The 17,502-nt window shown below is 38.0% G+C and overlaps 1 protein-coding gene and 1 pseudogene across 1 annotated transcript; one reads left to right on the top strand and one right to left on the bottom strand.

Annotated features, from left to right (window-relative positions):
- Positions 1 to 1,787: 1,787 nt before the first annotated feature.
- Positions 1,788 to 2,983, top strand: LOC112194567. The gene is made up of 2 exons (XM_024334789.1): positions 1,788 to 2,205; positions 2,439 to 2,983. Exons 1-2 carry the CDS (start codon positions 1,788 to 1,790, stop codon positions 2,981 to 2,983), a joined length of 963 nt encoding a protein of 320 aa, XP_024190557.1.
- A 157-nt stretch (positions 2,984 to 3,140) lies between these two features.
- On the bottom strand, positions 3,141 to 16,970 carry LOC112191294 (annotated as a pseudogene).
- Between the last annotated feature and the right edge of the window lie 532 nt (positions 16,971 to 17,502).

The following is a 17,502-nucleotide window of genomic DNA, read 5'->3' as shown; positions in this document are numbered from 1 at the left end:
AGAAAGGAGAGAACCTTTTATAGGTGAGGAGATGACTGATCTTCTCCATGCCTTCGATGTGGGACTAGCATGCTTCAGTCCCCAGCGTCTGGAGCTTCTGATGCTATCTTGGCCCGGTGCGTGGCACTTCAGCGGTGATCTAAGGACAAACCAGGAGTCGGGCGGTAACCTACTTGGCTGTGTTCCCGTAGGTCACTCCTTTGACAGGGGTTGGTATCGCTTGCGATACCATGAGCGTGGCTCATTATAGTTAATTATGCTTGTAAATGCCTATGTAAGTACAGCGAGGCAACGAGAAAAGCACCGCGTTTGGGCGACACAAGGGGGAGTGTTCAAGTATATCCATATTTGTGTGTCTGGCCCAAACCCTAGGTTACTTGACCTAGTAGTAATAGGGTTAAATTAGAAGAATCTAGATTCCTATTCAATGTATGATTACCTTTCCTTGTATGATTCGGATTCTATGCATTGTAATCCTCTATATAAAGAGGCCCCTATTATCAATGAGAATACACAGTAATTTCCTCTCAAATATTGTTTCTCTAAAACACATGTATAATTTTCTTGAGTGATATGGAAGGGAAAGGATCTTACAGGTCAGTAAAGGAGGTTCTTGTCATTCAAGGCGCAACATTGTTTGGTCGTGTGGTGTCTTTTCCCACGGAGACCAAGTGTTTTTGATGATTACTGTAACCTTCTGATATAATAGAGAAGATCCACAACCTTTGAGGAAGTTAGTTCTTCATTTTCAGATTTAATATAGCAGTACTACAAAAGTATGGAAGCAAAGAGCAAGAAGTAAAAATACTTCCACATACTGCCACTGAGACTATTAGGTATGTTAGTGGTACCGCTAAATTAACCTTCCTCTTTCCATATTTAGTGGTACCGCTGCATATAGTACTGTAAACTTGTAACATCCAGAGAGCTGATATACACTGACAAAAGAAAACAGAAAAACATTACTATCGATCAGCTCGACCCTGAAGCAGTGGTCAAAAGAGAATCCAGAGTTTGTTAGAGCATCTCCAACCATTTAGTCATAAGCCAAAGCCATATGCAAAATTTGACTCCCCTAGTGTCATCACTATTCATTCAATTTTTCCATCTCCAACCATGTTTAGTCAAAAGCCAAAGTCATTTAATAAATTAATCATTTTAGAGAATTAATTAACTACAATATGGATTTATATATCATACATAATTATGTTATATAATATATCGTCATTAATTGATTAAAAAAAATTATTTTTTTATTTTTGGGAATCTATATATTCGTGCCACGTGTCAATGCTATTCGGATCCGATATCTTATCTCTATCTCGGTTGAGATTTTATTTATCACGTGATAAGATAAGATTTTCTATCTCAACTTTATTACCGATTCTAATGCCACGTGTCAGTCGTTGAAAGGCTGGTTAGATTACGTTTTTGATTTTTATCTGCCACGTGTCGTATCCTATCTTCAGATATCCTTTTCCAACCCTCCATAAATACGGAGTCATTCACTCCATCATAGCTCACCAATTCACAAACACAACTCTTCTCATATCAGAAGCTTAGAAATTCTGAACTTCCTTTTCATTTTATATTTTTGGTTCCTTGTTGCAATGAATAGGTTACGGAAATTGCTGATGCAAGAGGAAGAAGATGCCATTACAAGAAATCGTCAAAGAGCCCTGGTGATGCAGGCAGCTTCCTCTCATATCTTGAGGATCCAAGAGGAAGAATCATAGTGGGGTGGTTCACAGCCCGGGTGCCAGTACATCGCAAGAGATCGAGAAGCTATGGATCGACGATTGAAAGCTCTATACTTCACTTCGCCGTGCAGGTTCCAGGGCGATATATTTCGCAGAAGGTACAGAATGCGACCTCATGTGTTTGACCAAATGATGCATGATGTCGCCAACCATGATCCGTACTTCGTGAAAACTGATGATGCCTCCGGCAGAGTTGGTTTGTCTACCGAACAAAAGCTGACTTGTGCTATGAGGATGCTTGCTTACGGGCTTCCGGCTGACCTGTGTGATGAGTTTCTAGACGTAGCTGAATCTACAGCTTTGGAGATCTTGTCGCACTTTACTAGAGCAATTTGGAATGTGTACCACGATCATTACCTTCGTCGACCAACTCCGGCAGATTTGCAGCGGTTGCTCAATGTTGCCGACAAAAGGGGGTTCCCCAGAATGGTGGGAAGTCTCGATTGTATGCACTAGCAGTGGAAAAACTGCCCAACCTCATGGCAAGGGCACTTCACTGGTTATAAGGGAAAACCCACAATCATTCTGGAGGCGGTGGCATCATACGATGCTCGGATTTGGCACGCCTATTTCGGACTTCCAGGTTCCCTTAATGATATTAATGTACTTGGAGTGTCTCCATTATTCAACGAAATATGCATAGGTGAGGCTCTCCATTATTCAACGAAATATGCACAGGTGAGGCTCCTCGAGTTTCTTACTATGTAGGTGATAGAGAATATGGCCAATGCTACTACCTAGTCGATGGGATCTACCCTAAATGGGGATCTTTTGTGAAAGCAATTAGAAATCCAATTACTCCAGAGCAAGCTCATTTTACAAAGATGCAGGAGTCATACAGAAAAGACGTGGAGATGGCTTTTGGCATTCTCCAAGCTCGTTTTGCAATAGTAAGAGGACCCGCCCGTGGATGGGATAGGGAGGATCTATCATACATCATGATGACCTGCATTATTTTGCACAACATGATTGTCGATGATGAGCGTGAAGAAGATGAAGAGTCGCCTTTTGACCCCGATGATATCCCCACCAGACCAAGGAAAGCACAAATATATGAGAGGTATGAGGATGATCATGAGGTTGAGCGCAACCGTCCTGAACTTGAGGAGTTCATGACCCGTTATCAGGGGGTTAGATGCCCAATTGTGCATAGAGTCCTTCAAGGAGATTTGGTTAATCACCTCTGGAACATGAAGCTGCAAGCAGAGCGGAACCGCAGATGAAGAGATTGTATTTTCATGCTTTCAATAATTGGCAATATGGCCATTGTGTGGTTTGATTGTTTGTGTGTTTATGCTTTGTAATGTTGTGTGGTTTTATTTTATTGTTAGTGTGTTTATGCTTTTGTAATGCAGTGTGTTTTATTGTTATGAATAAAAGTGAGATAAAAACAAGTTTTTGTTTTTATTTGTTAACTATAAAATATAGCAACAATTTTATTTCATAATTGAAAAACATAAGTGAAAAAGTACAACCAATTAAATATTTCTAATTTCTCCCCATCCGTTGAGTCTCTTGAACTGGCACGTAGAGGTCCAAGTTAGAGTCATCTTCACTATGTGGTGTATTTTCTTCTGGAGAAAAGGAGGGTTGACGAAATGCACCAGCACTAGAGCTTTGTTCCTCCCTCTCAATAATCTGTGCTTGCTTCCTCTCCCAATAACTCCTTTTTTTGGTGTGAAAATTGACGGATCCACTTTCATTGTGCGAGCATCATCCGCATGCTGCTCAGCTAATTTAGTCTCCTCCCTGAGTCGCAGCCTGTATTCGAGATCGCGCTCTCCTTGCTCTGCAATCCTTTGCATTTGCAATAAGAGTTCACCTGTTTCGTCTTGCCTGGATTTTTTCTTAGCAGCCTTTTGAGCTTTTTGACCTGGGGGGCGTGCATGCACATTTGAAGAGCTTGGGGAGTCACTCGCAGGAGTGCCGTCATCCTCTAAGTTGATAGAGGAAGGAAAACTTGAGCTACCGACATTCATGCCCGGAGGATTGCTAAACTTTTTTGTATCCTTTAATATTGGCCAACAATGCTCAAACGCAAACTCCTCTCCTTTAGCTAAGGTACGATAGATTGACTTAGCTTGTAATACCTATAAATAAGAAGATATTAATCATGTACTATATATATTTATACGAAAGTCAATATACATAACATGCTAAAATAACGGTAAAATTAATTTTAAAAATAAGAATAAAACGTCAAGAATAAGGATGCTTACCTCGTCGGTGGCGTTATCACCACTTCCTCGAAGAAGTGCCGCTTTGTTAAGAGCTTGACGCCATCTTTGGCATGCCGGTCTACTCTTTTTCCAACGACCGTCACACCCTCCTCCCAATCTAACCACACCTCCGGCAGGCTTGCAAGTCTCGTATACTTCATGTATACGCTCCCACAATTTTTTTTTCTCTTGACTAGTACCCTTAGAGCCATCTTCACCAACGGTAACTACAGCTATGCACAAGGCTATATCTTCGGCGTCCTTCCAACACTCTTGTCTTGGGTTAGGCATCTTCTAAAAAAATTGAAAGCTAGCTAGATGAAGAACAAAGGTGAAAAAGAAAGAAGTTTGGAGGAGATTGGAGATGTTTTGGAGTGAAAAATTATGAAGAAGAGGGTTGGTATTTATAGAATTTGTTAAAGTTACTGTTCCAACGGGCAAAAAACATTTTTCTGATTTTTTAGAAATTTTTCTTTTATTTTTTCAATTTTTTTTGGTTTAAAACACATTTACTTTATTATTAACTGTTGATTTTAATCCACACAGTTTTTTGAACCGTCAGATTAGATATTCCCTAAATTTATATTTACTTTTTGATTTTTAGAACCAACTAATCTCAGCCTTTCATTTTAAATTGAATTAATGAATCATGAATCTCAACCGTTGGTTTTCAGTACCGTTGGAAGCCCCAACGGCTTCTGTCACTGGCGGGGCCCAGTGTCAGCCAAAGTACTGCGCGTGTATGGCGCGTTTCTCCCCCTCCAAGCAGTTATTTTGTCCTTTTGCGCGTTTGAGGGATTCAGACTCCCTCTGCTCGTTGTCTCTGTGTTCCAAAGAAAACCCATGTGTAGCTGGGGCCCAGCCGATTCCTTCCTCAGCCAATATGGCTTTCGTTCCAGCTCCCTTCGTCAAAATGACTCCCATTTTGACTAATAAGTCAAAATGGCTAAACTTAGTGAGTTGTTGGAGATGGCTTCCGGAAAAGCCAAAGCCATTTTGGCTTTTGACTACAACCGTTGGAGATGCCCTTACATAAAAAAGAAAGTAGACTCGAGAGTAGTTAGTGTATTAATGATTAGTAAACTATATTGCTCATCTCACGTTCCAGTTCCACATTGTGCTGTATAAAATTTATAATCTTTCAATAAGAAAATGGAAAACACAACTGTGGACTCCAGTGTAAATCCTAATTGGACTATCATACAATATAGAACTACACTAATCACAATATAAGATCATCTTAGGAACAAGGATTACGGATTACACAATGTGATGCAATCCGAATAACTTGCAAATAAGGAAAGTGTGATTATACTCTTTGTAGGTTGAGGAAACCTAATCCTATGTGGACTATAATTAGTTTACTAAGACATGAACTAAAGTATGCTTTGCAGAGGAGTTGAATCCATGATTCACAAGGAAATCTTTATGGGAAGGTTTAGGAATCATCAACTCATATATAAAGCAAGGTCCCTGTTCTCACAATTAATCAAGCAATATTGTCTATCCCATTATAGACTGCTAAAGCATTGGAGAGAACAGAAGACTTGTGCTTTCGGCATTGTAATGGCTTCTACATCATCAGGTTAGTAATTCTTCACAGAATTATGGTTTGTGTTTCTTGAAAGTATATGATGGATGTTTGTTTGTGTTATTCTAACAATTGGTATCAGAGCCTATCATATGCTTTTTGAAACTGAACCTAAATTTAAGATTTATTTATTGGTGTTGGAAAACCTAAAGAAAGGGAAAAAAAAAAAAAAGAGGGGTTTCTGATTCGTGAGTTTTTTTAATTAGAAACCCACTTAGCCCATTAGTTGTTGTATGTTGGAAAGTCAAAAACAACGGGGACAAAATTTTCTATCGCCTCTCTCGCTTCTCTTCTTCACGTCAAAACACAAAAGGGGAACTTTTCTGGGTTCCTTAATTTCTGGAGATAATTTTCGAATTGCTCCAAATTTTCAATACACATGATGCTTGATGACTTCTTTTGGGTGTATGTATTTTGAACATCAGTAATATGCAGGAACAATTTGCTTAAGGTACACAGCTCTTGAACTCTTCATCTCTACTATGAGATTTTTGATTCTGGGATATTGTTTGCGCCTGTGATATATGGATAGTGAAAAGCATGTTACATTACATTCTTCTTGATTGATTAGATTCCATAATTGAATTGTTTGATTGCTTATATGGTATTGCGTTTGCAGTAGCTATCAGGATTGCAGGTTAGCTTCAATCCTAAAGAACAAATTTGTTTTTTTTTTTAAGGAGCTGCGTTTCTGTAAAAAAAAGACTAAAGCAAGCACTCATATACAGATTGATTAATCCAACTAAAGATATCTTAAAGTTCTCATCATGTTTGTTCACACAAACAAAATTTCTTCAAATTTTTTTTTTCTTTTCCGCTGCAGAACTTTGATAAAAACAAAAGCTTTTTGTCTGTATGAACAAACATTAAAGAGCCTCAATCTCGTTTTAGGAATTTCAGTAATATCTCTCACCATAGTGGTTATGTTGTTGGAATTCTTTACTCAAGGATTTAAGATTAAGATTGCAATTCTATTCTGAGCTATTGAATGTTCTTCCACAGAAGGTTTAAAATTTCATTAGCAAGGCGTAGAATTGGCACATTACAGAGATATTAAAACACATAAAGTGGGGTGTTTTCTTTTAGCCACAGCAAAGAAACATTCATAGAAATTAGTGTTTTAAGAATTCTAGTTGTGTGGTAAAGAAACTAAAGGCTTGTTGTATCTTCTTGCTCACATGTGTTGTGCAATAAGCAAACTGCAGAATGGGGTTAAAATTTAATGAATGAACTCAAATGCTTGATAAAGAATGTTTCACGCATATTTAATACCGAATGTATGAATTTTACAGAGTGCTTATTAAGGTTATTTTTTTTCTTTTTCAGTTATGAGTCAGATGACAAAAATTGAAACACTTACTGGTAGCAACTTTAAGAAGTGGAAAGCAGATGTAGAAATAGCTCTAGGACTTATGGACATTGACTTGCCACTTAGAGTTCCTGAACCACCAAAAATTACTGCTACTAGCACAAGACTTGAAAAGGATAAAGCTGAAAAATGGGAGAGCAACAATAGGATGTCCATAAAGATTATGCAGAGGGCAATGACTGATATAGTAAGGGGAGGGACTCCTATTTGTGAGAGAGCCGCAGATTTTTTAGCAGCCATAGAAGAAAAATTTAAGGAAAGTGATAAAGCTGAAATAACAAATCTCATGAATACCCTTTCGACTCTGAAGTATGATGGTAATGGAAGTGTTAGGGAGCATTGTTTGAAGATGATTGATATTGCAAGTAAGCTAAAAACTCTAGAATTTCCTGTAGCAGATCCATGACTAGTTTATTTAGCTCTTTCTTCTCTGCCTCCTCAGTTTAGTCAACTAGTCACAACCTACAACACTCAGAGAGATAAGTGGACGATTAATGAACTCATATCCATTTGTGTGCATGAAGAGGACAGGATTAAGAAGGAGAAAGGCAAAGTTGTTGCCACAGTGAACTTGGTGACAAAAGGGCAGTCAAAGAACTATGGGGTTAAGAAGCCTACATTCAAAAATTTCTCTAAGGGTTCATCTTCTGCTGGAGGATCACACTTTTCTAAAGATAACAAAACTACCAACTCAAATGTTTTCAAATGCTTTTTCTGTGACAAGGCCGGGCATCTAAAGAGGAACTGTCACAAATACAGAAATTGGTTGACAAAAAAGGGTAATGTTTTCTGTTTTTGTTTGCCTTGAGTCTAACTTAGTACCTGTTCCTTCTAATTCTTGGTGCCTAGATAATGGTTCCCCTATTCACATAGCTAATACCTTGCAAGGATTCATAAAAAGGAGAACACCAAATAAAGAAGAACAAAACTTGTTCGTAGGGAATGGAATGAAGGTTGCAGTAGAGGCCATAGGAGTTGTTAGGCTTTCATTAGGATCTGGTTTTTTGTTAGAATTGGATAATATTTTCTATGTACATTTCATGAGAAGGAATTTAATTTCTTGTTCTCAACTTGTTGACAATGATTTCAGTTTTTTCGTTAATAAAATTGAGTGGAAATTATTTTATGATAATTCTGCTGTTGGCAATGCTTTTCGATTTAATGGCTTGTGGCAATTGGAATGTTCATATCCAAATGAGTCTTTTCTTGTTGAATCTGCTGGGGTCAAAAGAAATTTAATCAATGAAAAATCTTCTACTCTTTGACATAAAAGATTAGCACATATTTCTAAAGAAAGAATGCAGAAATAAATCAAAGAAAACATTCTGCCTGTTTTGGATTTTTCTGATTATGATGTCTGTGTTGATTGCATTAAAGGAAAGCTGACAAACTTTAGAAAGAAAGGGTCAACTAGGAGTCTGCAACCTTTAGAGCTAATTCATACTGATATTTGTGGTCCATTCTCAACCCAAACCATATGTAGGAACCACTATTTTATCACTTTCATTGATGACTATTCTAGGTTTTGTTAGTTGTACCTTATTTCAGAAAAATCACAAGCACTTGAAAAAGTTAAGATCTTTAAAACGGAAGTTGAGAATCAGTTGGAAAGAATAATTAAGGTAGTGAGATCTGATAGGGGAGGTGAATACTACGGAAAATATGATGAAATAGGGCAACATAAAGGACCTTTTGCATTGTTTTTAGAGGAATGTGCAATTGTAGCTCAATACACAACACCGGGGACATCTGAGCAGAATGGGGTAGCTGAGAGGAAGAATAGGACATTGTTGAATATGGTTAGAAGCATGATGTGCACTACTGGACTTCCTAAATTTTTGTGGGGTGAGGCACTGAAGACGGAAAATTATATATGCAACAGGGTGCCTAGTAAAGCAGTAGATAAAACTCCCTTTGAACTTTGGATTGGCAGAAAACCTAGTTTGGCACACCTACACGTTTGGGGAAGCAAGGCTGAGGCTAGACCATATAATCCGCAGGAGAAAAAACTAGATTCCAAGACTGTCAGTGGTTTCTTCATAGGTTTTCCAGAAAAATCTAAAGGTTTTAGGTTTTACTGTCCCAAATATCATCTGAGGATCATTGAAATAAGGAATGCTAAATTTATTGAAGAAACTCAGTTGCAAGAAAAGGAGGATTTAAGCGATTTTCTCAAAGAACAAGAAGAAGCAGTAGCTAAAAGTTTATCTCAGCAACATCAAAATTCAGAAACCTTCTTCTCACCTATGTCAGTTGTTCACCCTTCTATTAGTACACTTCCTGATGAAGAAAATCTGGAAAACCATGTTCCTGAGCCAATCATTCCCATTGAAAATCATCACAATCATGATCCGCAGGTGCTAGATCAACTTGTAGTACAGGAACCTCCACCTCAACCACAACCACAACCTATTCAACCATTAAGACAATCGCAGAGAGTAAGGAGGTCAGCAATCCCTAATGATTACATAGTTTACTTACAAGAAACAGATTTTGATTTAGGGGAAGAGAGCGATCCTGTCACCTACAAACAAGCTGTAGATAGTATTCAATCTAAACAATGGAAGAAAGTTATGGAGTCTGAGTTGCAATGAGTGACAATGCAGTTTGGGAATTATCAGAGTTGCCTCCTAATGTCAAACCTATAGGCTGCAAGTGGGTGTTCAAAACAAAGAAAAATTCAGATGGGAGTGTAGAACGACATAAAGCTAGACTAGTGGCAAAGGGTTTTACACAGAGAGAAGGGGTAGATTACAATGAGACTTTTTCCCCTGTTTCAACAAAGGATTCTTTTCGTATTATTATAGCTTTGGTTGCGCACTATAACATGGAACTACACCAAATGGACGTAAAAACTGCTTTTTTGAATGGAGATTTGCATGAGGATATTTATATGACACAACCTGAGGGGTTTATTGCTTCTGGGAATGAAAGGTTAGTCTGCAAACTTAAGAAATCTATCTACGGATTAAAACAAACTTCGAGACAGTGGTATTTAAAATTTGATTCTGTGATGGTAAAGTTTGGATTTGAAGAAAATCCTCTTGATGAATGTGTATACTTGAAAACTAGTGGGAGCAGATTATTTTTCTGATTTTGTATGTAGATGATATTCTTCTTGCCAGCAGTGACTTAAATTTGCTTAATGAAACTAAGTCTTTTCTGTCTAGAAACTTCGATATGAAAGATTTAGGAGATGCATCTTATGTTCTGGGTATAGAGATTGTCAGGGATAGAACTCGAGGTCTTTTGGGATTATCTCAAAGGAATTATGTAGAAAAGGTGTTGAAGAGGTTTAAGATGGAAAAATGTGCTCCTGGTGATGCTCCTATGACAAAAGGAGATATGTTGCATAAAGATCAATGCCCTAGAAACATCCTAGAGCAAGAAGCAATGAAGGATAAGCCTTATGCCTCATTGGTAGGCAGCCTCATGTATGCACAGGTCTGCACTAGACCTGACATAGCCTACTCAGTTGGAATACTTGGAAGATTTCAAACTAATCCTGGACATGCACATTGGGTTGCTGGGAAAAAGGTCTTGAGATATTTGCAGAAAACCAAGGATTATATGCTAGTGTATAGGAAGATAGATGATCAAGAACTAGCTGTGTTTGGTTTCTCTGATGCAGATTTTGTGGGAAAGCAGAAGGTTCAACAACAAAGAAAATCAACTTCTGGTTTTATTTTTATGTTGGCTGATGGCGCTATTTCTTGGAAGAGTGTGAAACAGACTAGTATCACTACATCTACCATGTATGCTGAATTTGTTGCTTTATATGAGGCAACTATTCATGGAGTGTGGCTTGGAAATTTTATTAGAGGCATGAAAGTTATAGATACCATACACAGACCTTTGCCAATATATTGTGATAGCAGTGCTGCAGTGTTCTTTTCGAGGAACAATAAGAGATCTTCAAAATCTAAATTTGTGGATCCAAAATATCTGTTGGTAAGAGAGAAAGTAAAACTTGATGAAATTTGTGTAGAGCATGTGTCTTCTGAGGATATGTTGGCTGATCCATTCACTAAATCATTATCTGTTGCAGTTTTTAAAGAACATGTTAAGAATATGGGTTTAGTTGAGTCTTTAGATGTTGTTTGAATCAGTGGGAGCTTATAATTTGTTTTAGAAGCTCAGGTTTGATGTAATTTTCATTAAAGAACATCTTTGTATTTTCTTATTCATTTGGATGATGAACTATCAGTTATATTTTTATTATGGCAGCTTGAATTCGGTGTTTGTATTACTGCAGTAATTATGAAATATATGTATATAGGCGTATTTGGAAATTTGATTTTATGCAGGATAAGAAGACTAAGAGCAGCTGCTTATGATCCATACTAAGCTGTCATTTTGGTTTTGGACAGTGAGCAGAGGATCAGGATTCTCTTTGAGATTTTGCAGGCTTCAATTTGAAGCAACTATAGCTCTGAAACTTTTCAAAAGCTAAAGGAGGACCATATATGAGGTATAAGGTATAAATCACAATGCAGACACTTCATATGTTAATTGTCATGTTCTGTTGGGGACTTGCATAATTATAGTTCTGTTCTTGTGATCATAGAGTGCTATCATTGTTAGTTTTCTATGATTCATTTACAGCAATTATTTTTGTGAAAGTCTTGAAATTAGGTTCTGCATTATTGTGTAATAACAAGTGATCACTAAGGAGTTCTTGTAAATCTTGTTTTGTTGGTTAATGAAGCTAGTATGAAAGTGCAAGTGGGAGAATGTAAAACCTAATTGGACTATCATACAATATGGAACTTCACTAATCACAATATAAGATCATCTTAGGAACAAGGATTAAGGATTACACAATGTGATGCAATCCGGATAACTTGCAAATAAGGAAAGTGTGATTATACTCTTTGCAGGTTGAGGAAACTTAATCCTATGTGGACTATAATTAGTTTACTAAGACATGAACTAAAGTATGTTTTGTAGAGGAGTTGAATCCATGATTCACAAGGAAATCTTTATGGGAAGGTTTAGGAATCATCAACTCATATATAAAGCAAGGTCCCTGTTCTCACAATTAATCAAGCAATATTGTCTATCCCATTATAGACTGCTAAAGCATTGGAGAGAACAGAAGACTTGTGCTTTCGGCATTGTAATGGCTTCTACATCATCAGGTTAGTAATTCTTCATAGAATTATGGTTTGTGTTTCTTGAATATATATGATGGATGTTTGTTTGTGTTATTCTAACATCCAGTTCCAACATTTGTCAGAAATTCAATGCACACCCACTTGTGTTGCAATGAAAAAATTTAACCATGCATAGATTGTTGTAACTATGCCAAAGTCAAAGGCCCTTCTTTACATTCTGCAAATCATTTGCAACAAGTTTTTTTTTTTTTTTTTTTTTTGGCGCAAGAAACAATTTCAAGTATTATTATGAGATGTTATCAATTTTGACAGGTCTCACAGCTGGTTACTGAGATCAGGGTCCAACAGCAACAAGTATTATGAGATGCTCCATGAAAAGAACAGAAAATAAACAAGATACATTGGCCATCTTTTCCCAAATGCCACGACCTTTAAAGATCATTAATTCTTCAAATCCATATTCTATACAAAAGTAAACATACCTATAGGGGCAGCACTGCTTATAGTTGTAAACTTGTAATGTCTAGGGAGCTGATATCACACTGGCAACACAAACATAAAAACATCATTACTAGCTTGACCGTGAAGCAAGAGAATCCGAAAGTTGGAGTAGACTCGAGATTAATAAAGATATTGATAATCGAGAAAAATTTATCTGTATATTCAATTTCTCAATTTACTGAATAACCACATTGTGTCTACAGCTTATTTTAATGAAAAAATTACAATCACATTTGAACTTTGTGCCTTGAGATTAGATCTCAATGTCATCTTTAAAGTGCATAAGGGGATCTAGATAGGCTAGGGGGCTAGAATCCACAAGGCAAATATTTGTGGTTCAAGTTTTCAAGACATAACGTACAAGAGGTTGAAGTAAATATTGACGGAGAAATACCTGAGAGAAAAATGGATGATTACGACCCGCGAGGCATGGCATGTCGATCTTTAGCCAATTGATCTTTATTTTGGGGATGTTTTGTCAGATTGGCCCAAGAGATGGCAATCCTAGTAAAATCATCTTTTGGCACCTAGAGGGATATTTTGATCGGAAAGAGTCAACATCTCCTCCTCCTTCTCCTCCGCAGACCAATCTACTTTGAATCCAGGGAAGTCAAGTGACAATCTTTCAAGAGAGGTGAGTGCGAGGAGACCATTGTTTAGATTATGCCTACTCTTTGCATTCAGTTTTTTACAGTCCATGATGGAAAGTGATACTAACTTTGACGGGAATCCCCCTTCCGGAAAACATTCCAATTCTGGGCAAAACATCATCGACAAAGACAGAAGAGATGGGAGAAGGGTCTTCATTGGTTCCGTCCATGAACCGAAGTTCTCACATTCCTCTATCTCTAGAATCGTCAAGTTTGGCGCATGCAACCCTCCAACGGGAAAAGTTACAATATTTGGACAGGAATATAATCGCAACTTATTCAGGGATAAGACTTTAGAGTCTGGTGAGGTGGTAACCAGGGATAAATTAGTCCTACACAACTTGACATCTTTCAGCATCGGAAAGCTGTCTAATGCTAATCTCCCAGTAAGATGGGGACAGTTTGATATACAAAGCTCCCAAAGAGTAGGAAAAACCTCACCTTCATCCTCGTGACCTTCAACATGACGCCATTCTTTCCACCCACTCATATTGTAGAATTCCAAAGACCGTAGAGATCTAAATGGTTTGTTCACACAAGTATTGCTGTCACCATAATAGAATTCAAAACCTATGCACACCACTCCATGTAACCCAGAAATATAAAGCTCTCTAAGAGAAGGTAGCTGTCCCAATGGTGGCAAGGAGAAACAATTCACACAATCAACAAGCTCAAGAAAAACAAGAGCAGAGGAATAATAATATGCTGACCAACCTGCAAACATTTTGCCTCCATAATGCTCAATTCTAAGACTTTCTAGGTTCAGGTGAGGTTGGAGCTTCTCCAGCACTTCTCTTTCTTCTACCGTATAAATGTCTTCTTCACTTACATGCCTTCCTCCCCAATTCAAAAGTAGTTGACGAAGAAACTTCTTGTCCCTCAGTATGTAAGCCTCCAAACCGCTGCTATGCGCAAGCCCCAAGATCCAAAGTGTTCCACGCAAATTTCGAAGCTTCTCTAACTCTGGCAAATTATCCCCAGCACTGTGTTTGTCTAGCACAAACTCTGGTAGCATCTGGAGGTCTTTCAAATTACCCATATACGGTGGCATCTTTTTTAAGTTTGTGGCTTCAATATCCAGATGGCTCAAGTTGATCAATCTTCCCAAGTTGGGTGGCAGTTCAGTAAGGTACTGACAGTATGACAATAACAATGCTTGCAAGTTATACAAAGTACCAATTGTATTAGGTAACTTTTCGATGGAACTGTAAGACAAGTCCAAGTGCCTAAGATGTTTCAAGTTGTTAATTGAATCCGGCAATTCCTTAATATTGTACCATGACAACTTGAGCATTCTTAAACATTGAAACTTTGGCAGTGCCTCATACAGTCCTTTGCCAAACAATTCGAAACCAAGTGGTGATAATCCTAGAAAGGTGCGCAAACATTTAGGTTGATGTAAAGCCTCAGACTTTTCAAAACAAGCATCAACAGGCCTATATGAAAAATGACGAGTCTTGCACAAAATGTTGGGTGAACCACTGTCCTCCCACCTAAGACAAAATTCTCCGGATACAAAGCTTGCTAAATCATTGATAAGGTCATGCATGGTGTAAGATTCAAGATCATCACTTGCTGAAAGTTCAAAAAATGACCTTGAGATTAGATCATTGAAGTAGTCTTGTCCGATTTCTTCTGCCATTTTGTTTTTTTTAGGTTGCAACAGATCTTCAGCCTTCCACAAGTAAACCAATTCCGATGTTTTGAACACATAGTTCTTGGGAAATATCGAACAACAAGCAAAACAACGCTTGAGCTCTGAAGGCAGATACATATAGCTCAACCAAAGAGATGGCAGAATGTCACTCTCCTCCTGTGGCAACTCCCACATGTCACTGTTCAATATAGTTTCCCATTCACCCAATGCTAATTTAGAACATAAGAGACCCCAAGTGACTTAATAGCCAAGGGAAGACCTTTGCACTTTTGAACAATCTGTCTACCAATTTCTTCAAGATGTGAGTGTGCACCAACACCTGCGTTTTTGAAGGCATGATTTTTAAATAATGACCAGCCATCTTCCTCAGAGATTGGCATGAGACGGTGAGCTTCAAGACTACCCATCATACGTGCAACATTTTCATCGCGTGTTGTGACAATGATCCTGCTTCCACATGCTCCAGACTGAAAGGGACGCCTTAAGAATTCCGACTGGTTATAGTTCTTGTTCCAGATGTCATCAAGAACAAAGAAGAACCTTTTCCCCATCAAAGTTGCCTGCAACTTTGATTGAAGAAGATCTAGGTTCGTGATTTGGCAAGCTTCAGAGGTAAGGGACTCATAAATGTGTTGCGAGATCCTAAGAACATCAAATTCTTTGGAAACACAAACCCATGCTTGGAGGTCAAAATGTCGTTTGACTCTAACATCGTTGTATAGATAGTGAGCAAGGGTAGTCTTTCCGATCCCACCCATACCCACAATAGGAATCACACCTATTTTATTACAAGTCTCATCATCTGATCGCAATAATTTTATGAATCTTTCTTTCTCCTCATCTCTTCCATACACAGAGTCTTCTACCAAAGAAGTTGACTGTATTGTTTGTGATACCTTGTATCCAGCAGTTGCTTCCATACCCAAGACATCTCTTCTCCGCTCCATAATGGAGTCTAGTCTGTTAAGAACTTCCTCTACCTTGGGGTATATTAAAGCTGAGTCAAAAGCATGAGATGGAGGAGTAGAGATGAGCTCTTGTACCTTACACATGCTGCTCCCATATTCGTGTTCTATCTTTTGCCTCAACGCTTCTGTTTTGATCTCCTGCAACAGGTCCTCACCATCATAGACAGCCTCTTTAAGCTTATGGAGCCATGACTTCACAGTTGAGAATTTCAGTTGCTTCCCCTCGGCGTCATCAAGAACAGGGTTAACAGACAACAACTTCTCCTGTAAAACCTCCTGGACATCACTTAGGGGCACACGACCTAGCTTGTTTTGAATCACTCTAACAATATTTTGGATGAACTTTGACTCGTACCTACAAATTGCAATCAAAACAAAAATATAATATACAAGCTAGCCAGACATGAGTCTATCAATTTCAAAGAATCAGATATGCGAATAAAAGCAACAATCACGTAACACGAATACACAGTTGTTAGTAATTACTCAAGGCTTTAGTTTTGATGAATTTACATACCCATCAGCTTCATTTTCTAAAACCATTCCTACTAGATCTGCAACTTCTTTAAGTGCTGCCCTCCATCTTCTCACTTTACTCAACGACTGAGTTTTCTGGTGTCTAGTAAATGCTTTTGCAACACTTCCAGTCTGCTTCCTCACCTGAGATGGATCAACGTCGTAGAAGACCGGTAAGACGACATGATCGGAGGTCCTCTTGCTTTCAAGAATCATAACAAGCTCGTCGAGGCACCATCTCGAAGAGGCATAGTCTTTCGAAAGCACAATGACAGAACTTCGTGATTGTTGAATGGCTTTCTCTAGTTTTTCCTTGATATTTTCCCCTTTCTCGAGTCGGTCATCCCGGAAAGTATCAAATCGGGCGTTGACAAGGGCTGTGTGGAGGTGATCCGTAAAGTTCTTTCGAGTGTCCTCACCTCTAAAGCTCAAGAATACGTCATAGCTAAATGGATAAGGAGAGGTGGTATATTTGGAAAGGGAGGGCTTGTGACCTCGGAACAGAGCCATGATGATTGATGAATCAACAAACCAAAATCTCAGAGTTATGGTGGTTAATTTTTGGGTTGAGTGGGAACTGGGTTTTTTAGATCAGATGAAAAACTTGGTATTCATGGACCATAATTAGCTGGAAATCTAACTACAAAGGACTACCAGATAACCTTTCTTTTAACACAAAAGCCCACGACCTTTTCCCTTATACAATTAGAGGGGTGTATTGTATATAGAATTAGTGAAACTTTTAAAGAAATCTATGGAATTTAAAAGTCTAGGTGTATTCAATATAGACTTTTAATAGTTCATGAAAGTTTTGAGGTATTCAATTAGGATTTTTAAAGACTTCATGAATTCCACCAAAATCTAGAGGTATTCAATTAGGACTTTTAAAAATGAATAAAAGTACAGAGCTATTCAAAATATCATTCATACTTATGGAATTATAAAAAAATGTTTAAGTATAATGTATTTGAGAGAGAATTGTAGAGAGAGATGTGTGTTATTATTGAGAATAGGAGCCCTATATATAGGGATTACAAAGTGCTAGTTCTAATGTTACAAGGAATACCAATCCGTGTAGGATTGGGAAATCTAGAACCTTCTCTCCTATTGCTACTCCTAGTTTGATAAGGCACACTAAATCGATATTCCTTCAA

Source organism: Rosa chinensis, chromosome 3 (genome assembly GCF_002994745.2).
Source record: "Rosa chinensis cultivar Old Blush chromosome 3, RchiOBHm-V2, whole genome shotgun sequence".
In the NCBI taxonomy this organism is placed as follows: Eukaryota; Viridiplantae; Streptophyta; class Magnoliopsida; order Rosales; family Rosaceae; genus Rosa; species Rosa chinensis.
This window is presented reverse-complemented; position numbering and strand designations above follow the sequence as displayed.

Coding starts and splice junctions, on each gene's coding strand:
- LOC112194567 (XM_024334789.1), top strand. CDS start 1,788: ATGGATCGACGATTGAAAGCTCTATACTTCACTTCGCCGTGCAGGTTC. Junction 2,206..2,438: donor AATGGTGGGAAGTCTCGATT/GTATGCACTAGC, acceptor AAATATGCACAG/GTGAGGCTCCTCGAGTTTCT.